Source organism: Cetorhinus maximus, chromosome 7, assembly GCF_964194155.1.
Source record: "Cetorhinus maximus chromosome 7, sCetMax3.hap1.1, whole genome shotgun sequence".
Lineage (NCBI taxonomy): Eukaryota > Metazoa > Chordata > Chondrichthyes > Lamniformes > Cetorhinidae > Cetorhinus > Cetorhinus maximus.
Genome location: NC_135885.1, coordinates 89,829,140 through 89,856,246, shown reverse-complemented (window position 1 = coordinate 89,856,246; position 27,107 = coordinate 89,829,140). Strand labels below are relative to the sequence as shown.

Genomic DNA, 27,107 nt, shown 5'->3' with positions numbered 1-27,107 from the left:
CTGCAGGTTACAGCACTTGAGGTACATATCCAGACACCTTTTAAATGGATTGAGTGTTTCACTACTACCCTTTCAGGCAGTGAGTTCCAGACTCCCACACCCCTCTGGGTGAAAAAATTCCTCATCTCTCCTTTAATCTTTCTATCACTTTAAAGTTATGCTCCCGAGGCACTGATCTCTCTGCCAAGGTAAATATGCCCTTCCCATCCACTGTATCCAGGCCCTCACAATTTTGTACATCTCAATCAAATCTCCCCTCCACAACCTTTGTTCCAAGGAGAACAACCCCAGCCGACCTAAACTTGGGCATTTTCATTCCATGCTTTTCTCATCCAGTTTCCAAAGCTTACCTCGTCACCTTAAAATCTACTTCTTTAAAATCGAGAGTTTCTGTTGTACTCATTCTCTTTTCCATCTGACTTGCTGTGTTGTCTTCTGGTTTTTAAATAACAACAGGTTCAAAAGTATCCCTTATATGGGTTTCATGATCACTTTTTTAAAATAAGGGGTTATATAGGATATACGGCAAGCAAATAGAGCATTTGGCCTAACCAATACTTGCCTGCTCCATTTGAGCACTCCTCAGGCTAAAATAGCCTGTTCTCTGGTTGGGTCCAGAACATATTTTAAGAAACTGTTCTGAAGTAGTGACACAAACAGATATATGGTTTAGATCTAATCACCATTACAAAGACATGGTTACAAGGGGACCAAGTTTGGGAAAGACATATTCCAGGCTACACAGCATTTCAAAAAGACAGACAGATTAGAAAAAGGAGGGGTAGCCCTGATAATAAAGGATAACATAAGAACATTAACGATGAAAGCCCTTGCCTCAGAAAATCAGGGAGTAGAATCAGTATGGGTGCAAATTAGGAAAAGCAAATGCCAGAAAATTCTGATGGGAATAGTTTATAGGCCCATTAACAGCAGTTATATTGTTGGATAGAGCATTAAACAATAAATTCTTGGGGCTTATAACAAAGGTACTTTGTAATTATGGGCCACTTTAATTTTCATATAAGCCAAACCAATCAAATTGGCAAAGTTGATCTGGAATATGAGTTTGTAAAATGCTTACATGACAGCTTCCTGGAGCAATATGTTGTGGAAGGAACTAGGGATAAAATTATTTTATATCTAATATTGTGCAATGAGGTAGAGTTAATTACTAATGTCATGGTAAAAGATCGACTGGGAAATAGTGATTATAGTATGATGGCTATGATTTTCCAAAATTTCCTAGATTCTGGAATGGTCCCATCAGATTAGAAATTAGCAAACATAACATTGCTATTCAAGAAAGAAAAGTACTGGAATCCATTATTAAAGAAGTCAAAATGCACTTAGAAAAACAGTGTTATTAGAACGAGTCAACATAACATTACGAAAGTGAAACTGACAAATTTATTAGAGTTTTTTGAGGATGTGCCTAGTAGAGTACTTAAAGGGGAACCAGTAGTTGTAATATACTTGGATTTCAAAAAAGTATTTGATAAGGTGTCATATAAAAGATTTATACACAAGATAATGGCTCATGGTGTTGGGGATGATATATTAGCATGGATGGAGGATTGATTAAAGGATAGGAAGCAGTGAGTAGGGATAAATGGAGCATGTTCAAGTTGGCCTTAGTAGATTAGTAGAGTGCTGCAAGGATCAGTGCTGGGGCCTCAGCTGTTTCTAATCTAAATTAATAACCCAGGCAAAGAGACAGAGAGTAATGTATCTAAGTTTGCTGATGATACAAAGCTTTGTGGGAATGCAAGCCATGAGGAGGACAGAAAGAGGCTAAAAAGAAATATAGACAGGTTAAGTGAATGGGCAACAAGTTGGCAGATGGAGTATAATGTAGGGAAGTGTAAGGTTTGCTTATAAGATTAGAAAAGCAAAATATTTTTATAAGGTGTGAAACTTGTAAATGTAGATGTTTAGAGAAACTAGGGTGTACTCATACAAGGAACACAGAAATTTAGCATGCAGGTACAGCAAGCAGTCAGGAAAGCAAATGACATTTGGGCTTTATTGCAAGGGGATTAGAGTACAAGAATAAATAAGCCATGCTAGGTGTCAGCTGTGGCTCAGTTCATAGCACCCTCGCCTTTGAATCAGAGGGTTGTGGGTTCATATCCCACTCCCGGAAACCCAGAACTGTGAATGTACTCGGAAGAGTTACATGCGATCTGTTGATAACTCGAAAGAGTTACAATTGTACAGTGCTTTGATGAGGTCACACCTGAAATACTCTGTGCAATTTTGATCTCCATAGTTAAGGAAGGATATATTTGCATTGGAGACAGTACAGTGAAGGTTTACTAGATTGGTTCCTGGAATGAGAAGGTGGTACTATGATGAGAGGCTTAGTAAATTGGGCCTATATTTGCGTCAATATTGTCTGGAGTTTAACAGGGTGAGAGGTGATTTCATTGAAACATTTAAGATTATGAATGGGTTTAACAGCGTACTGAGATGTTATTTCCCCAGGCAGGGGAATTTATAACAAGGAGGCACAGGCTCAGGATAAAGGCTGATCATTTAGGACTAAGATGAGAAGAAATTTCTACACAAACAATTTTGAATCCATGGGCTGAATTTCCCCCCCGTCGTGGGGGAAGTTGAAGGGCTGTGCACAGGCGTGCTTCCGATCGGCGCCCCTGATCGGAGGCGCGGCGCCATTTTATATGGGTGGGCCAATTAAGGCCCGCCCAGCGTGACGTCCGCAGGGAAGCTTCCTGTGTGGGCGGCCGGGGGGGGGGAGTCCCAAAATCGAGAGTGCGGTCTTTTGCGCATGCGCACAAAAGAGCACACTCATCTCCCTGAGGCTAAGTGCAGCCTCAGGGAGATCAGCTGTAAATGTCAAAAACCTTAAAATAGAAAAAAAAAATTTCCCTAACATGTCCCCTCATGTGACAATGTCATATGAGTTGGGACATGTCCATAATTTTCAAAAAAACTTTATTAAAATTTTTTAAAAGCTGCATGAAACCTTATCCTGCCCGTGGATGAGGTTTCATGCTTTTTTCTAGTTCACGCCGGGGCTCCTGGCCTGCCCACCAACCCTAAGGTTGGACGGGCAGGTCCTTTAATTACATAATTGACTCTGTCAATGGCCTCAATTGGCCATTGACAGGTTGGCGGGCGCGCAGCTGATTTCGCTGTGCCCCTGCTTTCCTGAAAATTTAAATGGGGCACGGTGATGTTGGGAGTTCCCCCCAAAGTCACTGTGTGTCATTTTATGTGTCGGTGAGCGGGCCCCGACCCCGCTCGCCAACGCGTAAAACCCTGCCCTATGGAATTTTCTACCCTGGAGGGTTGTGGATGTGCCACCATTCAATATATTTATCATTATAAGATATAATATTTTATATTACAGTAAAGTACCGCCATTGGCAGGGGGCTATGTTGCTGCAAAACCTCGGCGAAATTGCAAACGATGAACATACTTTACAATGGGAGTCGATTAGGTAGGTCCCAGCCAACCTGAAATTTTATATGTATAAAGGATCTATAAAAACTATGTTTTAAAGAAATTTGAAGAGAAATTTACTGGAGAAGTTGTTTAATAAAACAAGTAAACAAGAAAAATGTAATATTTGTCACACTTACAAAACTTTACTTGAGAGTGGAGGTGGACCGTGATCAGGAATTAAATCGCAGCAATAAGGAACACTGACGTGCAAACAAGGCAGATGACACACGGGCATTGCGCACTTTCTACTGCAGGAAATACATCAGGGACACCCTTTTTTTAAACTTTATTTAGGTGCTTTTTCTTTTTTTTGCCATTTTCTAAGGATGGCTTCTACTTTTTATTTTTAAAACCGTGGATAAGTGAACATTTGAGCCCACAGTGAGTGAACTGATGTACAAAGACTTTTGCATAGACCAGTGAATTCGCAAAAGAGGAAGTTGTGAACGGTGGGACTTTACTATATAAATATAAATTTTTGGTCTCAGGGAATCAAGGGATATGGGGAGTGGGCGGGAAGTGGGGTTGAAGCCCAAGATTATTCGTGGTCATATTGAACAGCGGAGCAGACTTGAATGGTCATCTCCTGCTCCTATTTCTTATGTTCTTATGTTTAATTAACTCATGCTCAAGGCTCCCTCTGTCAATTTGATTTGTCCAATCTATTAAAATCGCCCACAATTATTGCAATACCTTTCTTACAAGCCCCCATTATTTCTTGATTTATACTGTCCTACAGTGTAACTACTGTTAGAGGGCTGATAACTCCCTCCAGTAACTTCTTTCCCTTGCTATTTCTTATCTCTACCCAAACTCATTCTACTTCTTGATCTTCCAAACCAAGATCATTTCTCACTACTGTGTTATCCCACCTCCTCGAGCTTTCTCCCTGTTCTTCCAACATGTCAAATACCTTTCAATATTCAGTTCCCAGCCTTGGTCACTTTGCAACCGTGGACGCAATTGTACGTGCCTGCTGGCGTTGGGTGTGTTCGGTGGCATAAGCAAACAATATGGCAAGAAGGTCACAAATTGGTTTCACGACGCTGTGAAACCAATTTGTGATCATCCGCTCAGCCCGTCAATGTCGGGCCGTGTTTCCATCCATCAGATGTCGGGCACCTCATTGTAATACATCAGCATATCATTGTAAGGCTAGCCCGCCGGACTCATCCTCTGCCCGCTGGATCATCCGCCCACATTGGCGGGAAAGCAGGCCGATGTGTTTCACAACTGCACATAAAAGGCGTGCACTTGGCGGGCTGCACTTTGAGGGGAACTTGGAGGTGAGTACCCAGTACCTTTGCGGAGCGTGTGTGAGGTATGCATGTTGGACTTCAAGGTTGAGGCGTGTTGAGGATGGGGCAAAGGCTGCCCAGCGGTTGAGGGTTGAGGTGACTTTAGGAGGGGTGGGGAAGTCTGCCCTGCAGTTGAGGTGATTTTGTGTTGGGGGAAGCATAGGCTGCCCTGCAACTGAGGTGACTTTGGGGGTGTGGGGCAAAGGCTGCCCTGCGGTTGATGGTAGCGCACAAATACATGCAGGGTAGGGGAGGCTGGGCGAGGGAAGCGGCCACGGATTAGGGACATCTTGTATAAAGTGACCATTCCTCTGAGACAGTTCAGGAGCAGCCACTTTGGTATGATTGGAGTCAGGTCTCTAGCTTATCTGCCCACTCAAGCAACACAGAGGCATAATGTGCTACTAAGTGCTCCAGACTCGGGCACAGACTGCAAACTAATAAGCGTTTTAGTGGACTACAGAACAGTTGCACAACTGGGCACGTTGTACAATCCCCTTGCTAAAGCTGGCCACGTAGCAGTCAATGGTGGAGGTGCTCACAGCCCCTTGCAATGTCAACATCCTGGTTTGGACCAGTCTCCCCCATGGTTCAAGCTGACAGTGCAGCCTTGCAGTGCAGGTTAAGAGAATGCCTGCGCCTGAGCTGAGAGGACAGCATGCAGTCCAATGGGCAAAGCTGCTCCCAATCGGTCAGGTGGAGTGGGGTTTCAGGCAGCAATGCATCGCATTAATCTCTGCCCATCCAAGTGGGATGTGTTAAGGGCTTTCAGACTTAACCAAGAGAGGTTCTTAGTGCACCTATGCCAATCCATGCATCTGTTCTTTCATCCTGTAGGAGGAGTACATCAGGATCATGGAGCCTGGTGAACTAGCTGTATGCCTTTTGGCATACAGAGAGTGAAGATGACTGAGAAGAGAGCGACTGAGGCGCCTGGTTGGGCAGAGGGAGGAGCAGCACCTTCTAGAAGAAGGGGTGGCTGGGGCTCCCACACACGCCACTGGAAAGCCATAGCAAGCCATCACTGGTCAGCGCCTAGCTAGACCCAGGGCCTATAGACGCCACCTTTCATTCCTGCAGATGACCGAGAACCAGTGCTGCCAAAGACTGCGCATGTCTAAGGAACTGGTTGGTCACATTGGCCAGCTAGTGCAGCATTTGTGGACATGGAGGGCATCCACTGACATTGGCCGTGAAAATGACTGCGGCGCTCAGTTTCCATGCCAGTGCCTCCTTTCGGAGCTCCAGAGGTGACCTCTGTGGGATATCATAAGTTTTGACCCACAACTGCATCCATGAGGTCACAGATGCCATCTTCATGAGGTCACACAACTTTGTGCATTTCGCCCAGGACCAAGAGAACCAGGATGAAAGAGCGATTGGATTGCCCAGATCTTGGGATTCCCACAGGTGCAGGGTTTCATTGATTGCACTCATGTGGTGCTCAGATCTCCATCACAACAAGTGGTCAACTGTGCCAACAGCAAGGGATTCCATTCGCTGAATGTGCAGCTGGTGTGTGGCCACCACAAACACATCCTGCAGGTCTGCGCACGGTTTCCAGGGAGTGTCTGTGACTCCTACATTCTCAGTTGGTCACAGATCCCTAATGTCTTCCACGATTCACAGAAACTGCAGGGTTGGCTCCTCAGGTACAAGGCAGAGGCTGTGGCTGATGACACCCTTGCGGCAGCCTCAGACTGCAGCAGACCGCAGGTATAAGGAGGCTCATGCTGCAACTCGCAACTTGGTGGAGCAAACCATCGGGATGCTGAAAATGAGGTTCTGGTGCCTAGACCGGTCTGGTGGAGCCCTGCAATACAGTCCACAGAGGGTGTCACGCATCATCGTCGCCTGTTCCACCCTTTACAACTTGGTGCTGCAGTGGGGAGGGGGGCTGGCTGAGGAGGAGATGCAGGAGCTGGAGGCCTCCTCCAATGAGGAGGACGTTGATGGGGATGAGGGTAAGGATGTGCTCGAAGGCAGTGATGACAGTGATGAGGCCCTTGCACTGGCCAGACAAGGCGGGCGCGCTCGAGAGGCCCTCATAGCTGCCAGATTTGTGGAGGATGATGATGACATGCAGCGAGGAGACACCATAGATTCTCAAATTGCATCTATGAATGTTTGACTCCAGTCTGGCTTATGGCAGTGCACATACTTTCGTGATAATGCTCCTGTCATGCAGAGGAGGCCCTAATAGTCGCTCGACTGCAGGAGGATGATGTCGACATGCAGTAAGGACACTCCGTAGATCTTTACACAGCCTCTGAGAATGTCTGACTCCTGCCTGGCCGAGGACAGCTCACTTGCGCTCTGCGATCAGGGTCATATCATAGAGACACAATCATGAAACTTTAAAAGCATCTGATCCTTTGTTCGCCTTCAGCACCTGACCCCTTCAGGAGCACAGCATCACTGGTCACAGATGCTGAAGGGATGGGGGCCAACCCCAACTTAAAGGAGAATGACGGAACTCTGTGATGCCTGCCCACAACATTCTGGCAGCAATGACAAGCACTGTTGAAATGCAGTCATCAGTAATATGTCCAAGGAGTGTGAGGCCAGACCATCAGTTTGGTCTGAAGGCTGCACAAAGCACAGGGAAGAGGCCCAGGATTGAGACACCTGCCTTTATCTTGTGCAGAAAGGCTTCACATCTGAGTGACAAGAACACTGCTCATCAGAACAAGGAGCCACAGGCAGGGAGACGTTCTTGGGAGTTTATTGACAATAGTGAGCATTATGCACAAGTGATTAACACCCATGGCCAGGCTGTGCAGCTACATTTTTTTTTCACGAGGTGTCAGCTGTGGCTCAGTTCATAGCACCCTCGCCTTTGAATCAGAAGGTTGTGTGTTCATGTCCCACTCCCGGAAACCAAGAACTGTGAATGTACTCAAAAGAGTTACATGCGATCTGTTGATAACTCGAAACCCCTTTAATCACATTTTGGTCTAATGTTTGTAAGTTTCCTTTAAACTTTGTCCTTGGTTTTACAGCTGACCTGAATTAGGGGCTGTGCTTAATTTCTCCCTTGTTATTGTTAATTTAGTTTATTGTTTTGACTCAAAAGAGTTACATTTTTTTTTCACGAGGTGTCAGCTGTGGCTCAGTTCATAGCACCCTCGCCTTTGAATCAGAAGGTTGTGGGTTCATGTCCCACTCCCGGAAAACCAAGAACTGTGAATGTACTCGAAAGAGTTACTTAAGAGGTGTCAGCTGTGGCTCAGTTCATAGCACCCTCGCCTTTGAATCAGAGAGTTGTGGGTTCATGTCCCACTCCCGGAAACCAAGAACTGTGAATGTACTTGAAAGAGTTACATGCGATCTGTTGATAACTTGAAAGAGTTACATCTTTGAGGTGTCAGCTGTGGCTCAGTTCATAGCACCCTCGCCTTTGAATCAGAAGGTTGTGGGTTCATGTCCCACTCCCGGAAACCAAGAACTGTGAATGTACTCGAAAGAGTTACATGCAGTCTGTTGATAACTCGAAAGAGTTACATCTTATGCTTGATTCAGGGCTGGAGTGCGGCCGGATGGGCGCCGCCTCTCTCCTGTTAACGCATAGCATGTTCGTGGGGAACCTGGTGCTAAATCATTCGTAGATGACCTGATTTCTATTTGCGTGGAGCCTTTCCTGCGCCTCTTGCGGAGGAGTTTGTCGGGTTTGGTTCTGCGTGGGCCGGGCATCAGGGTGGTCCTCTCGGCATACGCCGATGATGTGCTCCTTATGTTTAGTGACCCGGCTGACCTGCGGAGGATGCGCGAGTGCCAGGAGGTCTACTCTGCGGCTTCTTCTGCCGGGATCAACTGGGATAAATGTTCTGGACTCCTGGTCGGCCCGTGGCAGATGGATCCCCTACCCGAGGAGCTCAGGCCTTTCACCTGGAGCAGGAGCAGGACCAGCATCCTCTACCTGGGGGTCCATCTCTGCCCTGCCGAGGAATCCTGGCAGGCGAACTGGCAGGAACTGGAGACGAAAGTCACCACCGCTCGCCTGCGGCGCTGGACAGGACTGCTCCGAGTGCTGTCTTACCGGGGTCGCGTTCTGGTCATAAACCAGCTGATCGCCGCCATGTTGTGGTATCAGCTGGTCACTTTGACCCCTCCCCCGGACTTTGTCGCAAAAATCCAGAGAATGTTAGTTGACTTCTTCTGGGACAAAAGATTGCACTGGGTCGCTGCTGAGGTTCTGAGTCTCCCGCTTAGGGAGGGTGGTCAGGCGCTAGTGTGCCTACGCACACAGGTGGCAACTTTCCGTCTTCAGACCCTGAAGCGATACCTTTACGTCGAGCCTCCTCCGAGATGGTGTGTCCTGGCGACGTATTTCTTCCGCCAGGTGCACGGCCTGAATTATGATGTGTAGCTCCTGTTTATAGAGCAGAGGGGCCTCGGTGGCTCCTTGCAGGCGTTGCCCGTCTTTTACCAGGACCTGATCAAAGTCTGGAACGTGGTCGCCTCGCGACGCAGCTCTCCCCCGTCAGGAGTAGCGGCTATCGTCAGAGAGCCGCTGCTCAGGAATCCGCCCCTCCGTCCCTTTCAGTGGCTGACGGAGAGGAGGGCTGTGGCTGCCGGGGTGACCAGGATCGGGGATGTGCTGGGTGGCGGAGGACTGGGCTGGATGCTCCCGCAGGAGTTGGCGCGTCACACGTCAGCGAGTGTCCAGGTTGCAGCCGATGCCATCCAAGACCTAAGGACGGTCGTGCTCGGACCCGATGTCATTTTAGGTCTCGAGGTGGCCCAGGTGCGCGGTGGTCTTCCAGCTGAACGTTCCCCTGTTCGGACGGAATTCCACATTGGCCCCAAGCCCCGAACCCTCCCTCGGGTGCCGGTGCCCCGCAATAATATGAGCCGCCTTGGGGACATGCCCTCCGTGCCATTTGGCACGGTGCGGAGGAGTTTTCTGTACGGACTGCCGCTGCACACCTTCCATTTTCTCGCCCTGGTCCGCTGCCCAGACACGCCCTGGCGTGCCTTGTTGTTGTCCGGCGGCGGAGGCCCCCGATGGGAGGCCCTCTATGGAGGTGTTCTCTCTCTTTCTACTGGGGACCTGGGTTGGAGGGTGTTGCATGCAGCAGTCCCCTACAATAGGAGGATGTTTAGGTTCACGGACTCCCAGGACACTTGCCCTTTTTGCGGTCTTGTGGAGTCCGTGGACCATGCATATATAGGATGTCTTAGGCTGCACTCCCTTTTTAGTTATTTAAAAAACCTTTTGTTACTATTTTGTTTGCACTTCAGTCCCACGCACCTGATCTACGGACACCCGGTGCGGAAGGGGGTCGGGAAGGAGGAGGACCTCCTCGTGAACCTGCTCCTGGGCTTGGTCAGGTTGGCCATTAACAGGTCCAGGCAGCGGGCGATCGAGGGGGGAGTCCCGCCCGATTGTTTGTTCCTCTTCCGCGGCTACGTTCGCGACCGGGTGTCCCTGGAGAGGGAGCACGTGGTGTCTGCCGGCACCATCGAGGCCTTCCGTGCCTGGTGGGCACCGCGGGGACTGGGGTGTTTTGTTGACCCCTTTAATCACATTTTGGTTTGATGTTTGTAAGGTTCCTTTAAAGTTTTTCCTTGATTTTACAGCTGACCTGAATTAGGGACTGTGCTTGATTTCTCCCTTGTTATTGTTAATTTAGTTAATTGTTTTAACTCTACAAGAGATACATTTTTTTTTCACGAGGTGTCAGCTGTGGCTCAGTTCATAGCACCCTCGCCTTTGAATCAGAAGGTTGTGGGTTTATGTCCCACTCCCGGAAAACCAAGAACTGTGAATGTACTCGAAAGAGTTACATGCGATCTGTTGATAACTCGAAAGAGTTACATCTTTTTCACCTTCCTAGCCCTGCCGCTACGCCCTGGTGCTCTCCCAACATCCACAGCGGAGGTGGAGGCAGCCTGCTGACTGCTACGTCCTGTCTGTGATGACCTTGATGGACGTACCTGCAAGGCCGCAACCTAGAAGACCTGGCCTGCTTTCGGGAGCCTGCTGTGTGGCAGCGGCACCCTCCTCAAGCTGTGGAGCTGACAGGAAGAAGGGATTCGGATGGGCCGGCTGCTCCTGGAGTCACCTGAGTGGATGGCCCCGGAGTGTGCACCTGCGGATTCTCATCCCTATGGGTGCCCAAGGCCCCCTGCCTGGCTTCTTGAGGAGCACGGGTAGCTGGAGTGAGATCAGGCTGCCCTGCACCCCTCTTGCGTACATACTGTTGGAGGCCAACTAGGACATCAGCGATGGAGTTCAATCCTGCGCAGCACTGCAGGAGCGAAGTCCTGGATCAAGGTCTCCATGGTGGCCGCCACCCTACCAGTGTTGACCTTAGTGCATTGTCATGCCGGCACTATCACCTCAGCCTGAAGACGGACGGACTCTCACCTCAGCCTGAAGACGGATGGACTCCTCCATCGTGCCTTGCAACCTGAGGAGCGCAGCGGACATCCCTTCTTGATGTTCCTGAGTTTGCCTTTGCAGCTCCAGCAACTGTGACATGACCGAGTCCAGAGGCTCGTCACCTGACTTGGACTCGGCAAATTTCTGGCTTGCAGCTGTCGACCGAGGGCTGGTGACCTGGGAAATCTCTGCCGCTGCCTGATGTGGATCAGAAAGTGTAATGTGCTCACCAGATTGTGATCCTGAGGTTAAATCTAGGTCCAACTGAGATGTGTGTCTCTGCGCTGGCGGAGGGACTGGGTGAGCGCTGTGACAGGACATCAAGGAGGGTGCCTTCAGATTCTTCTTCAGAGGTTCCTTCAGGGTTTGATTGGAGGCCCTGCGTTGTGGACTCTGTCAGCTGTTTCCCAGATGTGCCTGCGAAAGCAAGGGGAGATAATTAGTGCATGGCAGTGGCCTTTGAACAGCATGGTTGTCTAATGGATGTTGCACTGCTGGATCCTCAGTTGGTTGAGCAGCACCAATCTCACTGTCAGCACAGGAACAGACCAGCTTGTTCAGCTGGCCAGCTGGCCAGCTGGATGGCTCTGTTTTCAAAGACCGCGAGGACCTTGATTTCAGGTATTCCTCCACCAGTCTGCGGCCTCTCCCTCTTGTTGTGTGCCAGCTTGTCCTGCATAAATAGAGATGGAGAGAGTGTGAGCGGGATGCCTGCAGGGCCAGATGATAAGTATGCCTGGCATCTGTGGGAGGTGAGTGGTCCCATGGATGGCATGAGGGCAATGATGGTGTGTGTAAAAGAGTGAATGATGATGTCCCTTGAACTGTCAGTGAGTGAGGACCCTGTGGATGTGTGCTGGGTTTGTGAGTGTGAGAGTTGAGAGTGATGAGAAGAGTGACTTACCCTGGCGGAACGGAGGTGACCATTCATCCTCTTGTGGCATTAGGTGACTGTTCTCTTTTGCAGGACATTGGCGCTGACCACCGTTGCCACCGCCTCCCAAGCCGGATTAGTAAGGTTGCTGCCCATCCTGTGGCCAGAGCGGGGGTAGAGGACATTATGGTGAGCCTCCACTGCATCCAAAAGCCACTTGAGGGATGTGTCATTCAACCTGGAGGCTGCAGTCTTTTTGCCTTTCAGGGCCATGTCTTCTGTGCAACAGTCATGGGCTGGAAGCATTGAGGGGTTTGCATGCGGCTGCACTTTAAATATGGCACCCGGCGTGATGATGCGGCGAGTGGATACATGGCAGGCGAATGAGAGCCCACCCGGCATGGAAACAGTGTATTTCCTGGGAATGCATAATTAATGCGGTGGGTTTGTGACGATTTGGCGTGAAAAGCCACCATTGTGGCCGGCGGGTAAAACATCGTTTTACCCACCTGCTACCGCACTTAGTGCAAATCTTGGACGATTCCACCCATGTCTCTGTAATGGCTATCATATCACACCCATTAATTTCTATCTGTCCTATCATTCATCCATCTTGTTATGAATATTGTGTGTATTCAGATAAAGAGTCTTTACTTCTGACTTTTTACCATTGTCCCCTACTCACACTATTTGCTGGTTACTCTTATGTTTGTATGTTCTATCCCTTCCTGTCACACTCTGGTTCTCATTAGTCGTATTGCTACCCTGCACTACTGCCTTGTCCTTTAACTTTCCAAATCTCCTGTGAAATGTCCCACCCACCCTCCCTCCAACTATTTAGCTTAAAGTCCTCTACAGCCCAATTTTCATGATTTACCGGGGCATTTGTCCCAGTTTGGTTCAGATGAAGACTATACCAACTGTATAACACCCTCTTTTCCCCATTACTAATGCCACTGACCCACAAATCAAAACCCATTTCTTCACATCAATCTTTAAGCCATTCATTCAACTCTCTGATCTTATTCCCCCATGCCAATTTTCTCATAGATCAGTTCCAGAGATTATTATTTTTGTGATTCTGCTTTTTAATTTTGCTAATAAGGTTGGTCAAGTAAGATTTTCTGTTTTGAAATGCATGCTATTCATTATTATATTTTGCTTATCTAGATATTCTTCTATTTTCTAGTAGGAATTCCATTACTTTTCCTACCAGCCATGTTACTCTGACTGGTCTATAATTCCCTGGGAATGTTTTGTCCCCCTTTTATAAATATAAGAATTACGTTAGCTATCTTCCAGTCCACTGGCATTAAATCTTTTTCTAATGAATTCTGTGTGGTAATGCCTATGCTATCTCTTCACTGGAATCTTTTAAAATGGTGGATGCTATTCAATACATCCCCATTTTTTATTTAAAATGCACTTATCTCATTACTCATGTCATTCAATGTCATATCTACTTGAAGCAAAATAATTATTTAATATTTCTGCCATCTCTCTGTCGTTACCTGTGATGTTATCCTGTCTATCGCTTAATGGTCCTAGTCCCATCCCAGCCATCTTTTTTAATTGATGTGCTTGTAAAATATTTTACTATTTTGCTTTATGTTCCTTGATAGCTTAATTTCATAGTTCCTCTTTGCCTTCCTATTTTTTGACTTGCTCCTAATCTTTTCACATTCTCTTTTATCATACACTTCTGTGTTGTCTATGTACAGAATGGATGTCTCTTTCCTAAGCCTTGATTGTTCCCTTTTGTCTATTCCACTAGTATTTAGTTTGTTCTGTCCTTTTAGTAGAATATATTTTCTCTGTACTCTGTTGAACGTCATTTTAAATATTGCCTTTTACTGTTCGACATCTTCTTTGCAAATATTGTTGCCCAATTTTTTTTCCAAAGTTCTATGCTTAGCCCTCAAAATCAGCTTTTCTCCAATCTATTAACCTGGTTTTCATCATACTAATGTCCCTGTCTATCATCATCTTAAAGCGTAAGATATAATGGCCCTATTGCCCAGATGTTACCCTACTTTTACTTCTCTTATTCCCTTTCCTGTGTCCAGAATTAAATGATCCCACTGAGCTTTTTACATGTTGGGCTAGAAAGGAGTCATGAACACACTGTAGAAACACCGTTCTCTTATCTCCTTTACTTACTTCTGCTGTCCAAATAATGTTAGGATAGTTGAAATCCCCCATGATTATTATTCTTTTCTTTTACTCAATTCCCTACTTTGCATATTTTTTCCTCCACCTCCTTTCCTGTAGACTGCACCAATAGTGTGATTGATCCTTTATTATCTTTTGTCTCACTTCATATGGATTTTATTTTTGCCTTGCTCACAACTGTGTTCCTTTCTTCATGTAATAGCACCGATATCATGGCTTGGATTGTGTTCTGACTTTTAGTTTATAGATTTCCCAACCTACTCTATGTAAAGTAAAGCTACACATAATAATTGCATCTGTTCTTGTACATCCTTCTCTTACTTACCTTGAAACCTTGAGTCCAGTGTCTAATCCTGATCTGGGTGGCTCCGGTAGATGGCCAAAGCTAGTTTCCTATCCCTATCTGGAATTTACAGCATATTTGCACCCAGACCAGATAAAATCCATCTCTATAAATAATCAAAAGCAAAATACTATGGATGCTGGAAACAGGAAATGCAGGAGATACTCAGCAGATCAGGCAGCATCTGTGGATGCCGAGTTAATGGCCCGAATCTTCTGAGGAGCAGCAATCACTATCAGATTGCTGCTTTACTCCTACTTTTCTGCGCCACATTGGAGATTCGCACTTCTGGCCGGTTCTTCTGATTCTGTCTTCTTCAGAAATACAGGGCATACCTTCAATCGAACTGCTTCCTCGCAGCACTGGATCGTCGTAGCAAGACAAGCCATGCTCCCTTTTTATGACATAGCTGCCATATTTCAGTAAGTGCTATTTAACACACTGAAAAGCTTGGGACGTTTAAACAGCTTTTCAGTATGTTCGTGAATGAGTTTATGGGTGAATGTGTAGGCGTGTTAGTGGATAGGGTGGGTAGGATAAGTGGGCAAGTGGATAGGGTGGCAGGTGGGTTAGGTGGCAGCTCAGCAAGGTGGAAACTGGGTAGTGTGACAGGTAGGTGAGGTGGGTTGAGGGGTAATTGGGTCAAGTCAGGGAGTGTTGTCAGGTCGGGGGCTAGTCAAGTCAGGTCAGGTTGGGGAGGGTAGTGGGGTGGGGGGGGTGCTAGTCAGGTTGGGTCAGGGAAAGTTGGTAAAAGTCAGAAGGTTACTTGGGTAATGGGGGCTAGTCAGGTTGAATCGATTGTTCAGCGAGGGTGGTTGAGGGAAAGGTCAGGGGTGGGGTGTCCAGGAGCTGGACTAGGATTTTTCTGTCCAATATTTCCTGGGTAACTATCCAGGTAAGCAAGTCGGAACTGTCCCAAATCTCCAACCCTAACTCAGAGTTGGAGACCTGTTCGGAGGGTCCCAGGCAGCAGGGGAATTGCCCATCAGGAGTTCAAACTTCCTGGGCAATTCCCACAGAGTCGGTGCATCGGGAATTCTGAGTGGTTCCGCTGAATATCTCGGGTCCTACATCCGGTCTCTAATGATTCGGAGACTGGAAGATCTGGGCCAATGTTTCAGTTCAATGAACTTTTAGGTCATGGGACAGAACTGCTGAAAGTTCATTGACCTGAAATGCTATCTCTGTTGCTTTTTCCACAGATGCTGCCTGACCTGCAGCATATTTGCAGCATTTTCTGTTTTTGTTTCTGTTATCAAGCTCTCTCTCATAAAAGGCCACATTGTCTCCCAATTTCCATTTTCTATCTCTACGGAGTAATCTGTATTCCTGCATATTCACCCAACCTGTGTCATTGTTGAACTCAGTCCTTTGTGACATTGATGGTATTGGAGCTTCCCTGTCCAACAGGAATCTCCAAGGTTTCCTGATTTTATTTCTAAGATTCCTCATATTTTATGTATTGAGTTTGAGGGATGCATTTCCCCAGTACCCAATCTGTGTTTATTTCATCATATGTTTACAATCCATACACTTTCCTGTGATTTTAATGCCAAATCTTGAACTGCTATCCACCATTTCCTGCCCCATGCCATAAGGTGCAGCTTCCTTCACTTTTTCCCTCATTCTGAATCTGCTCTGTTTACCATTCCCCTCATGCTTTATTCATTTAAATCCTCCTTTTATAACTTAATTACCCTCTATGCAAGGACAATGGCACCAGCTCAGTTCAGGTACAACCTGTCTTTGGTCTGTACAGTTTTGGCCTGCCCAACATTTGTCCAAATAGGAATCTGAAATCTTCTGCATTATCTTCCTCGTTATGTGCAGATCTGTCTAGTATGCTTCTTCCCAATGTGTTTTAATTGAAGGCAAAAGAAAAACAAAAAACTTACGCCCAATCATTGTAGCTGCAAACAAAATTTGAAACACACTGTAGATGAGTGGAAATGTGAACATGAGCACAAGCTGGTCAGGTGTAAAGGAGAGCTGGACAATGGTTGTGCAGAGCTGAGTGTTCTGTGCACCAGTCTCTAAAGCTACAGTGCGACATCTGAAAGATAAAAAAAAATTGTAATTGTTGAGTTGAAGACGCTGGTTGAATGACTAATGAGACATTACAATACCTGCACTGAATTCGTAAAACAAAGAAGTGTGCTAAGATCTTTGCTCCCTTAAATTGAGTTGGGTGATTACATCTATCAGGAAGATGGTTTTAGATTCCTTTGGAAAACAATTTTTCAGTTCAACTGCTTAATATGCTTACAATTTGTTCTTTTTGTTGAATGTGATATTTGTAAAATAAGGTTGGAACTATATACTGGTTTGATAAATCAATGTTAGATGTTTGTGAATGACTACATAGCAAAAAATGGACAATCATTAAAAACACAAACATTCCCTTGTTATTGAATCATACAACCCTTAAAATTAAGCAGTTGTTACACATAGAGTAACTAAAATTCTAATAAGGAGGATCATAAGCATGCTAATTAGATAACGAACTCGACTTTTAAATAGCAAATTAGCACTCCACCACAAGATTATACACAATGCTCAGCAACATTGACTGAAGATTTCACCAGAGGAATTTGACTTAGCAATAAGTTTAATAACTTGAATTTGTTTCAGTTCTCTTTGGTTAATTATTCATAGTTGTACCTTGTTACTAATCTCAAATTTGCCTCTGAAAAATAAGTAGCAAGTACTACCAGATGGAAATCTGAAATAAATAAAAATTTGAAAACACAACAGGCCAGTATGCACCTGTAGAAAGAGTAGGCAATCGATTTTCTTGGCTTATATCTTGAGAATTAAGAAAAAAGGGGTGTATAAGTATCTTAACAGAACCAGAAAAAGGGAATGAGTTGGGGTAGGGTGGGTGGGGAGCCATTAAACAAGCACCAAAAGTAACTTAGTGGAACGATTGTTGGGTGTAGATGAGGAAATGGTATCTCTGGTGAACAGTGGTAAGTTCTATGGCATGGTGTACCTAGACTTCCAAAAGGGATTTGGCTAATTTTTACACAAAAGGCTCTTGGTTAAACTTGGAACTCTAGGAATTCACAATAAACCTTGGTTAAGAATGGACCTGAACTGAAGAAAACAGGAAGTACGTATTAGAGGAGTTATTTTGGGAAGGGATGAAATACTGAGCAAGTTGGCCCAGGGTGTGGAGCTGAGACCAGTACTGTTTCTCACTGTTGCAAATGGCCTCAATTCAGAATTGCAAAACAAATTGATAAAGTTTGCGAATGATCCCAACCTACAAGGGTACAGCAAGCAGCACAGGAATTACAAAATGCATTAGAGAGAATTTGCATTGATATAATACTTTCACCACCTAAAAATGCTCCAAAATGCTTCACAGCGAATGAAATCTTTTTGAAGTGTATTCACTGTTACAGTGCAGCAGCCAATTTGCATACAGCGGTAAGATAAATAATCAGATAATCAGTTTTTGTGGTGTTGGTTGACCAAGATGCAGGGAGAACTCAATTTTGCTTTTTCACAAACAATGTGGGATCTTAATTACCTAAAGTGGTATAATCAGATACTAGCTCGCCGGTGGGTGAGGTCGCACACAAATTCCACTGAAGATGACTTGGATGAGGACTTTGATGGGCCAGCATATAGACAAATACAGATGGGTATGCTCAACAAAATAGTTGGTGCATTAGGAAGCCTGCCAGAAAGCTTGCGGTCAATATCAAGGAGCCTGGAGGGGTCCAACACCAAGTTGACATAGAGCTTTGTGCAGCACTTGGAGTCTATCCCTTCCAGCATGGGAATGGTGCCCGACTCTATTTGCACTCTGGTGAACCCATCTATGATGCAGTATCCGGTGGCCAATGTTGCAGCTTCCACTGCAGCACAAGCAGCAGCTGCCCAATATCATGAGTGCTGCAGGCTGAGGCCATGTAAGGTTAGTTCACATCATGGATGTGGGTTACAGTGTTGAAAGGGGTTTTTAATGGTGTCACAGCAGTTCATCATTCTGTCCTCCAACAGGTTCCTAGGGTTGCTAAGGGCTGCCCTGGGGGAGTAACGGTGGCTCTATGGAGTATGAACCTGCAGTCCTTTCTTTGGAAGATAGCATTTGTCTTCCCACTCCTCCCACTTGCTGTTGCCTGTCAGCAAGCCAATGCAGACTGCTGCCATTCATGCCAAGTTGGTACAGTCCACAGCTGGGCCTTCTTGAGTCAGGGCTGCTCAAGTTCATCCTGCAAGGCCATCTACAGTCTTCTCCATGGAAAGTCAGCAGCCTTTCACGAGCCATCCTACAGCCACATGGGTAGCACTGCCTAGAAGCACTAGGACAGGCAAAGGGATCCACAAGACAGGCTCTAAGAGAGTGCATAAGGGTGCTTAGTTTATGTTTGCATAGAATTTGGCAGGATTTCATTATACATTTAGTTTTGAATGTTTATTTTGTAGTGGCTTTTATTTTTGCATTTTGTCCAAGTGGATGCTCTGCTGTCAGCGACAGAAGGAAGCTAAGCTGTGGGAACGATTGGAGAATGGGGAATTGGGGTTGCAGTTACTGGTATCTCACACAGATAAGTACTGGACAGACTGCCCAGGCAGGAAGCGATTGTCTAGGTTGCCTATTGTCTGGATATTCCTCCTCTTCATGTTCCTGTTCCTCAGCTGCTGTCCATATAATTGATGGTCAGATTGTGCAGCATGCAGCAGTCCACTGTGAATCTGCAGGACTCCTCTAGAGTGGCCTGGGCAGCAAAAGTGTTGTTTCAGCACCTCAATGGTCTGTTCTATCACATTTCTATGTGGCAGCATGGTTTTCACTGTATATAGGCGGAGCATGTACGTGCGTGTTGTGCACCGGATTCATGAACCATGTCATCAGCGGATAGCCCTCATCGCTCTGTAGCCACTAGGCGATTTGTTATGATGGCTCAAATACAGCTGGCTCACTGGCCTGCCACAGAATGAAGTCATCATGATTGCTGCTAGGATACTGGACATTGACCCACATGATTCACTGGCTAAGACCACACACCCAGCTGGATGTTGAGAGAATGGAATTCCTGTCAGTTTTGGTTTGAGTAGAGTTGATATGTGATGTCTGCAAATGACGTGCATGCAGTCAGTGGTACCTTGCACCACGGACAATCCTGCAATCCTGGTGAAGCTGTGTGCTTGCTCCGCCTGCTCCTATCTGGGAAGAGAGAATGAAATGTAGGTTTTTGCATTTGAATGCAAAGCCTCAGTGACTTCTCTTATGCAATGGAGGGATGATAAAGTGTTAAATATTGCAAATATCTTCAGCTTCAGCCAGGAAGGAGACAAATACATAAAAGTTCATTTCCACTGGCACCTCCACAGCCACTGACAATGTGGTCCTTGCCCTGCCCTGAGGTTGTGGCTGCTGCAGTTGGCAAATGTCAGTGAGGATGTCCTTATTGAAGTGCAAACATCTGACACACGGTTCCTCGCTCAGGGTCAGGTAGGAGAATTGCTCCCTGAACATCCTGAATGGATATGGTCCCCAGCTGAGAGCCCTCCTCCGTCTCTTCCTTACTCTGCCAGCAGTTTGTTCTGCTCTGCATGCCTCTGTTCAGTCTCTCAAATATGATGTATTTCAAGGGCTATACCTGTTAGGGCATCTATTTCTGGGAGCAGCCGGCTTGTGCAGAAGCCTTGAAGTCATCAAAATGTCCTTCAACATCTGCCAATCCACTTTCTATAGACTTTTGCAACTTGAAATACCTATAGAAAGCACGAAACACTTGTAGAATCACAGCAACAGTTAGAAGAAATCAACCAGCAACTAACTTGTGAGTAGTTAATGATCCCTTTAAATAGCACTAGTGCAGGGTCCTTCCTGTTGTTGGCTGCATGTTCAGCTGTGCAAGGTTAAGAGATTGCATTAGATTGTAGTTGAGTATGAAAATGAAACCACTTGCATCAGATCCACATTGCATACTGAGTGAATTCATTATCTGCCCATTCTGCATATGTCTGGCAGAAGTTGACTGCACATATGCTAATACCTTCACCAATGTGGCTTCTGGCACAATTCGTCCCTTAAGTATGCCAGTAGGCTGAAGATGGCATTTTAGAAGTCTAGGGGCACCCATAGATCCCAACAAACAAGTGCTAACAAGCTCAATTTCTCACACAATGGTTCTTTACTGTATTTCATGCTTGTGGCTGTTATTCAGTTGCGATCATCCAGTCACCACTGATACTGAAGGTGAGATTTTAACTCACTCAAGACCATTCACTTGTGCAGAGTTAAAATCGGGGCCAGCGATTCCTACCTGTGTGTGTCTTGGTCTGCTTTTGCCTCCTAGTTCCCTTATTCTGGTTCAAGCATACATGTTTATCACTTATTTTTCAATTCTGAAGAACAGTCGGAGCCTGAAATATTCATTGCATGTTCTGTGCTGTGACTGTCTTTCCAGCTATTTCTGTTTTGGTTTCTCCTCTGGAAAGCTGGATTACAAATTACATCAGTGCATCATGTAACAATACTTAATTTATGATTTCACAAAAAATCTGTACCTGAACCAAGGCTGACCGGCAATACGAGCCAAAAGAAATCCTAATGAATACCCAATAGCTGGATAGATAGTTCCAATGATCCACAGGGAAGGCGATGTTACCCAGGATCCTCTGTACAGGAGGGCTCCAGTCACAGCTATAGCAACTATGAGGAACATTCCAGTGAAAGAGCCAATCTAGGGAGAAAAGATTATTTTGGAATTCGAAAAGTCAGAATCACTACGGCACAGAAGGAAGACATTCAGCCCATTGAGTTCATAGCTGCTCTCAGTAGAGCAATCCAGTCAGTCCCATTCGCCTTCCACCCCCCCCGTAGCCCTGCTACGTTTAGGTTTATTTCTAGGTTTATTTCCATCAAGTATCCATGCAATTTCCATCCAAGGCAGTAAAATGCACAGATTTTAACAAGTGGCTAATTGTTTTCTGAATATTGTACACCTTGAAACCTGGAGACCTGAGTTAGAAGCATCACTGAAAGGCAGGATCAGCATTGGTGTTGAGTTTCATGCAAATACGGACAAAGTATCACTGTCCTGTGAATACCATCTATCAAAATGCGATGTGGTACATGAATATTTCACTTGCAATTTGATAGCTAATAGAAATAATTGTTGACAAAATTTTATTTTTGTCTTGTTGCCTAAATTTCAGTAAATATCCACATGCATTAGATCTTTAACCATGATTATAAATCAGTCTTAGAAATTTTCAAGTAAAACATGACAAAATGAATCAGCAACATATAGGGAATCATTTTCTCTTGTGTTGCTGCTGGGGAGAGCTGCGTGCTAAAATTAGATTAGTAATTTGGACAGGTTTAAATTGTCATGGGCCAGGAATTTACAGCTCCGCTGTGGCGTGCCTCCCCCCGGCGGATGCAGCGAACCATTTAAATCTCCACTCAGTTTGGCAGGACTGTAATATCCCACTGGGTCTTAAATTCCTCCCTAGTTTCAAAAGTGTTTGAAGTTGCTTACCTTCAATATTATCTTGGCCTTTTCTGGCCATCTATAGTTCACGTAAACCCCAATACCAACGGGAATTAAGAGGCTTGCCAGGGTAATGCCTAGAATATATAAGTTTCAGCTTTATTCATTTCCCATAACTGGACATGCTAAAATATAGACTCATGTTCTGACAATTATTGTGAAATTTGGTGTTCACAAATTACCTATGCTGTCATAAGGGACCTGGATGGCATCTGTGTTAACCCAGGTTTTGGTGTAGATGAAGAGGCAAAGAGGCATCATTCCCATCCCCAGTATTGTGGAACACGTTGTCATACTTATGCTGAAAGCAAAAATATTTTAAAATAAATGTGGAAAGCAATACTAAGCAGAAAAATAAGTTCTTAGCCCTTGAAATTATGTTGTGGTATATGAGCAGAGAAACGCACTATAACAAACAAACACTGTTTTCAGTTTGAATTTGCTAATAAAATAAAGGTTGTGCCTGTTAGAGCTCCAATTGTAAATAATATGAAATAATTGGATGCTGGATTAGATAATCACAGAATCACAGAATTTTAATGGCACAGAAGGAGGCCATTCGGCCCGTTGTTGTCTGCAATGGCTCTCCAAATGAGCATTATGACCTAGTGCCATTGCCCTGCCTTTTCCCTGTATCCCTACACATTGGCTGGGATTTTCCGGCCCCGTCATGGGTGGGACCCGTCGCGGGCGAGGTGGTGCCCCAGCCAGAAGTCCACTGACTTGCAGCGGGACTGGAAGATCCTGGTGGCAGGCGAGTGTGGAAAATCCTGCCCATTGTTTCTATTCAAATAATCACCTAATGCTATAATGCCTCACTGAATATTTACCCTAGGAAAGTTGATTTAATTGCACAGCTGTTGTAGCTTTTCCTTACATCTTCTGCTCTGAATAAGTCACAGGCAGACTATTTCAGATAACAAAATTAAAGATTGCCAATCCAATTCTTCATATTCCATAGGTCAGGGCAGATCGCCATTTAGCTTTCAGTTTGCTTTTGTGCTGTTTTTAATGTGCTGGTTAACATAATTTTTAAGATGTAGGCGTTAATCTGTTTAGTTTGAAATGACAGACAGGAAAACAATGCAAACGTGTTAACTAATCCACTGAAAAGTGGCTCTTAGTGGTAATTAAATTAACAAGTAGAATTTCATCTTTCACCATGTATGTTAATTGCTAACAATACCTTCCTAATAAGGTTGAGGTGAAATTCATCTTTGGAGGTGAAATTGATCTTTGTGATAGAGCAAATTGGGTGATAGCAGGTCGGCAGCCTACTTCACACTATGACTGACTTTTTTATCATGCAGTATGTAAAACCAGCTGCTGACGTGTTAACACTCAACTTGCATTATTACCTCAGACTAATTTCAGTCCTTTTGTATCCAGCCTGTTGTCACTGATTTTAAACAGTAATGGTGTTTAACTTTCCTTTATAATTGCTCAGTATAACTGAATAGTCATGATGTTAGGAATATAAGTTATGTGTGTGACAACTCATTTAAATATCACCATTGGGCAATAACTGAAATGGAGTAAAAAAATCTCCATTACTGTGCAAGGTTAACCTACAAACCATTATTTATAATTATTTAAACATTTTTATTCCAACTTTCCAACATTCCTTCTTATTGCTTCAAAGATACACATTTTTGATAAAATAAGAAGGGGAATGAGAAACAAATAGATAAATATAAATTATTTCATAGGCTGGAAATCAGAAACGGAAGGTGAAAATGTTGGAAACACATTGGATGTCCATCAGTGTACATTGTATATGGAGAGCACAGATGGATGAAAACCTTTGGCCAGGCTCTATAAGAATATAATTTATACATAGCCATAACTTAGAATTAGAATGAAAGCCAGATAGATGCAGAAAAGTTGATCAAAATATTGTGAGAATGTAGAATGCATTGTCCCCAGAAAAGCATGGATATAGAATATATTGAAGTGTTGGAATGAAGTATAAATATCTACATGGCAAATGAGCTAATACGGATATGGAGAAAGGTTAGCAATTTGAAGTAAAAAATGCTGGGGTTGATTTGAAATTTGCTTACTGGACATAAAACCAGAATTAACAACCCAATTTGTATTTCTGTTTATCGGATGGCTGATCTGCAATGCCAGTTATAGATCCTAGCGGCAAATTGAAAAATTTCCACATTTGGTAGCCATGGCTAACAAAACAGAAGTGGCTGGATGAGCAGATTGGTATCGTCCTACTTACTTCAGAAATGGTCAACTATGTTTGGTTTCAATTTTCAGGCAAGGGTAATATTCCTTCTGTTGCTTATCATACAGTGACCCCGCTAGAAACTTTGATGGTGTGGATGTCAGATTATTGGGTGGAGCTTGGCTCTGAATCCCTGTTAACACTGTGGAGGCAAAGGCATGAAGAGAACATAAGGTCCTGAATGATACCAGTGGGTGTGAAACTGGGTCTTAGTGTGAGTTGCAGTCTTTAGCAGAGAAAGGAAGCAAAGAGGATTCTGAAATGTGTCACAAAATGCAAGCTGATGAATAATAATAAATAACTGATGGTCTTTTTTATTCTCACTGCACAATATTGCAAAATACATATGACCAATTAAAATTAAGGGGTAGAATGTTCCCCCCGTTGGGGGGGGTTGTGCGGGGACAGGTGTGGGCGGGTGTGGACCCGATTGGGCGCCCCTGATCGGGTCTGCACCGCCATTTTATGTGGGCAGGCCAATTTAGGCCTGCCCAGCGTGACGCGCGTCCAGAAGCGCTGAGTGCTCCCTGTGTGGGCAGAGGGGGGGGGGTGGGGAGGTGGGTGTGGGGGGGTGGTGGGCAGGTGGTTCCCTGAGTTGGGGCCTGCGCTCTTTTTGTGCATGTGCACGAAAGAGCGCAGAAATCTCCCTGAGGCACTGAGCTGCCTCAGGGAGATTAGATTAACTTCCAAAAATTTTAATAAAGGAGAAAAATAATTTAGGACATGTCTCCTCATGTGACAGTGTCACATGAGCTGGGACATGTCAATGAACTTTAATGAAAAAATTTATTTAATTTATAAACCCTTCATGAAACCTCATCCCACCCACGGATGAGGTTCCATGAAAAATGCAAAGGCCGCCTGGGCTCTTCACCTGCCTGCCAACCTTAAAGTTGGATGGGCAACTTTCTCAATAGGCTTAATTAGTTCATTAATGGCCTTAACAGGTCTTTGACAGTTCGGTGGGCGTGCAGCCGAGCCGAACTGAAAATCTAAATGACACGCAGTGACATTGGGATGCATGCCCAACGTCACCACGTGTCATTTTACGCCTTGATGAGTGGGCCCAGCCCCTGCTCACTGAGCCGAAGATTCAGCCCAAAGTTTGACCTTTTCATTAGGAATATGTGTTATTCTCTATATGTTATCTGTTCAATCTGCATGTATCTCTTTGCTTGGTTTAGTGAGTTAAATTTGTCCTCCTCAAATGCACCTCAATGAAATTTTAATGCATAGGCAACGTGAAAGTACAATTTTTCTGTGTTGCCATGATAAGCAGTTCACATGTCAGACAGGGTTAATACAGAATAGAATAAATATTGGAGACACATTATGTATAAAGTTAGTATAAATCCTTTCTCTGCTAAAGGCTGCAACTCACACTAATACCCAGTTTCACACCCACTGGTATCCTCAGGACCTTATGCAGTCTTCATACCTGTGCCTCCACAGTGTTAACAGTGATTCACAGCCAAGCTCCATCCTGTACTCTGACATCCATGCCATCAAATTAATACAGAATCGAATAAATATCGGAGACACATTATGTATAAAGTCAGTATAAACCTGGATAAAACCATTATTGTCATGACGATTAAGTATATACAGCTCACACATGTGAAAGTATGTAAAATGTTTCTAATACTGTTGGCATGCTGGCCAAGGTTTCCTGTATTCACCAGCCTGTGACCCTCTGCTGATTAAAGTGAATGACAGAAAATCATGGGCTGGCTCAAGCAGAGGCAGCAAAGCTTGGCTGATGAGTTTTTGGTCCGCAAGGCCAAAAATACTTTGTGGTCAATATTGTCAACAATTGACTCCATTTTAACAATTATCAATGTGCAATAGAGCAATAGATAAGCTATCAATCAATAGATTTTGATTTTATGGCAGTTTTCTTGTTAGTATCAATTTCTAATAATATACAACTCCTCCAGAAGAAGTAAATCTTACATTAGGTGGTAATAATGTATGAATAGCAGAAACATGCCATTTTGAAAATGACTACATTTAATATTTTGTTAGACAACAAGCCAATGTAATGGGTTACTTATGAGTATAGTTAGTCTTATTGGAAAAACATACCATGATAATACTAGAGTGAAGTTATCTACTTACCTAAGATCCATGTCCCCATCCATCCAGTAGGTCATGATGTTTGAACCTGTTCCACCTGGACAGCATCCCATTATTAATACTGCAACCGCTTGAACAGGGTGAATATTAAAGGCCGTTGACAGCAGAAAGGCTGTGAGAGGCATAATACCAAACTGACAAAGAAAGCCCACACATATACCCCAAGGTCTCTTAATGTGGCCCCAAAGCTTTTTTGCTTCGACATTGCAACCCATGGAAAACATCACCAAAGCCAACAGAATTGTCAGCACAGTACTTAAAATAAGGCTCATAGTTTGGTTAAAATTGTCAATAGGCAACAGACAGGATGTGTCATTGCAGTTGGTGGCATGTTCAGGACAGGGCAAATCAATCATTGTTAGGCTTCTGACTATTTCCATATTCATAGCTTCTCCAGTCTTCGAAGGTCCTCAACCCTTTGAATAATTGTTTCTTATGAAAATAAGCCTTTAGGAGAGAAACAGAAAGATGTAAGGAGCTTGGAACCAATCTGCTCAGTATCCTCAGCCTGAAAAGGAGGAGCTGAATGTGCTTTCTCCTTTAATATAGTCAGATAGCAATAAAAATGGTCATAAACACCTACTCATATTTTATAGGTTTGGTCATTGGAAGTGCAAAGAAATGAGTGTCATAATTATATGAGTTAAGTCATATTGTTAACTCTCTTGAAT

General features: G+C 44.6%; 1 protein-coding gene across 1 annotated transcript in view; it reads right to left on the bottom strand.

Annotated features, from left to right (window-relative positions):
- The window catches only part of slc10a2 (solute carrier family 10 member 2), a 29,437-nt gene extending 2,645 nt beyond the window's left edge, over nucleotides 1-26,792 (bottom strand). The window contains exons 1-5 of the mRNA XM_078544834.1: nucleotides 26,419-26,792; nucleotides 22,244-22,362; nucleotides 22,050-22,138; nucleotides 21,073-21,248; nucleotides 16,440-16,597 (exon numbers count right to left, since the gene is read on the bottom strand). Of these exons, the coding sequence (XP_078400960.1) occupies nucleotides 16,440-16,597; nucleotides 21,073-21,248; nucleotides 22,050-22,138; nucleotides 22,244-22,362; nucleotides 26,419-26,792 (916 nt within the window). The remainder of the gene's footprint in view (nucleotides 1-16,439; nucleotides 16,598-21,072; nucleotides 21,249-22,049; nucleotides 22,139-22,243; nucleotides 22,363-26,418) is intronic.
- Nucleotides 26,793-27,107: the final 315 nt, after the last annotated feature.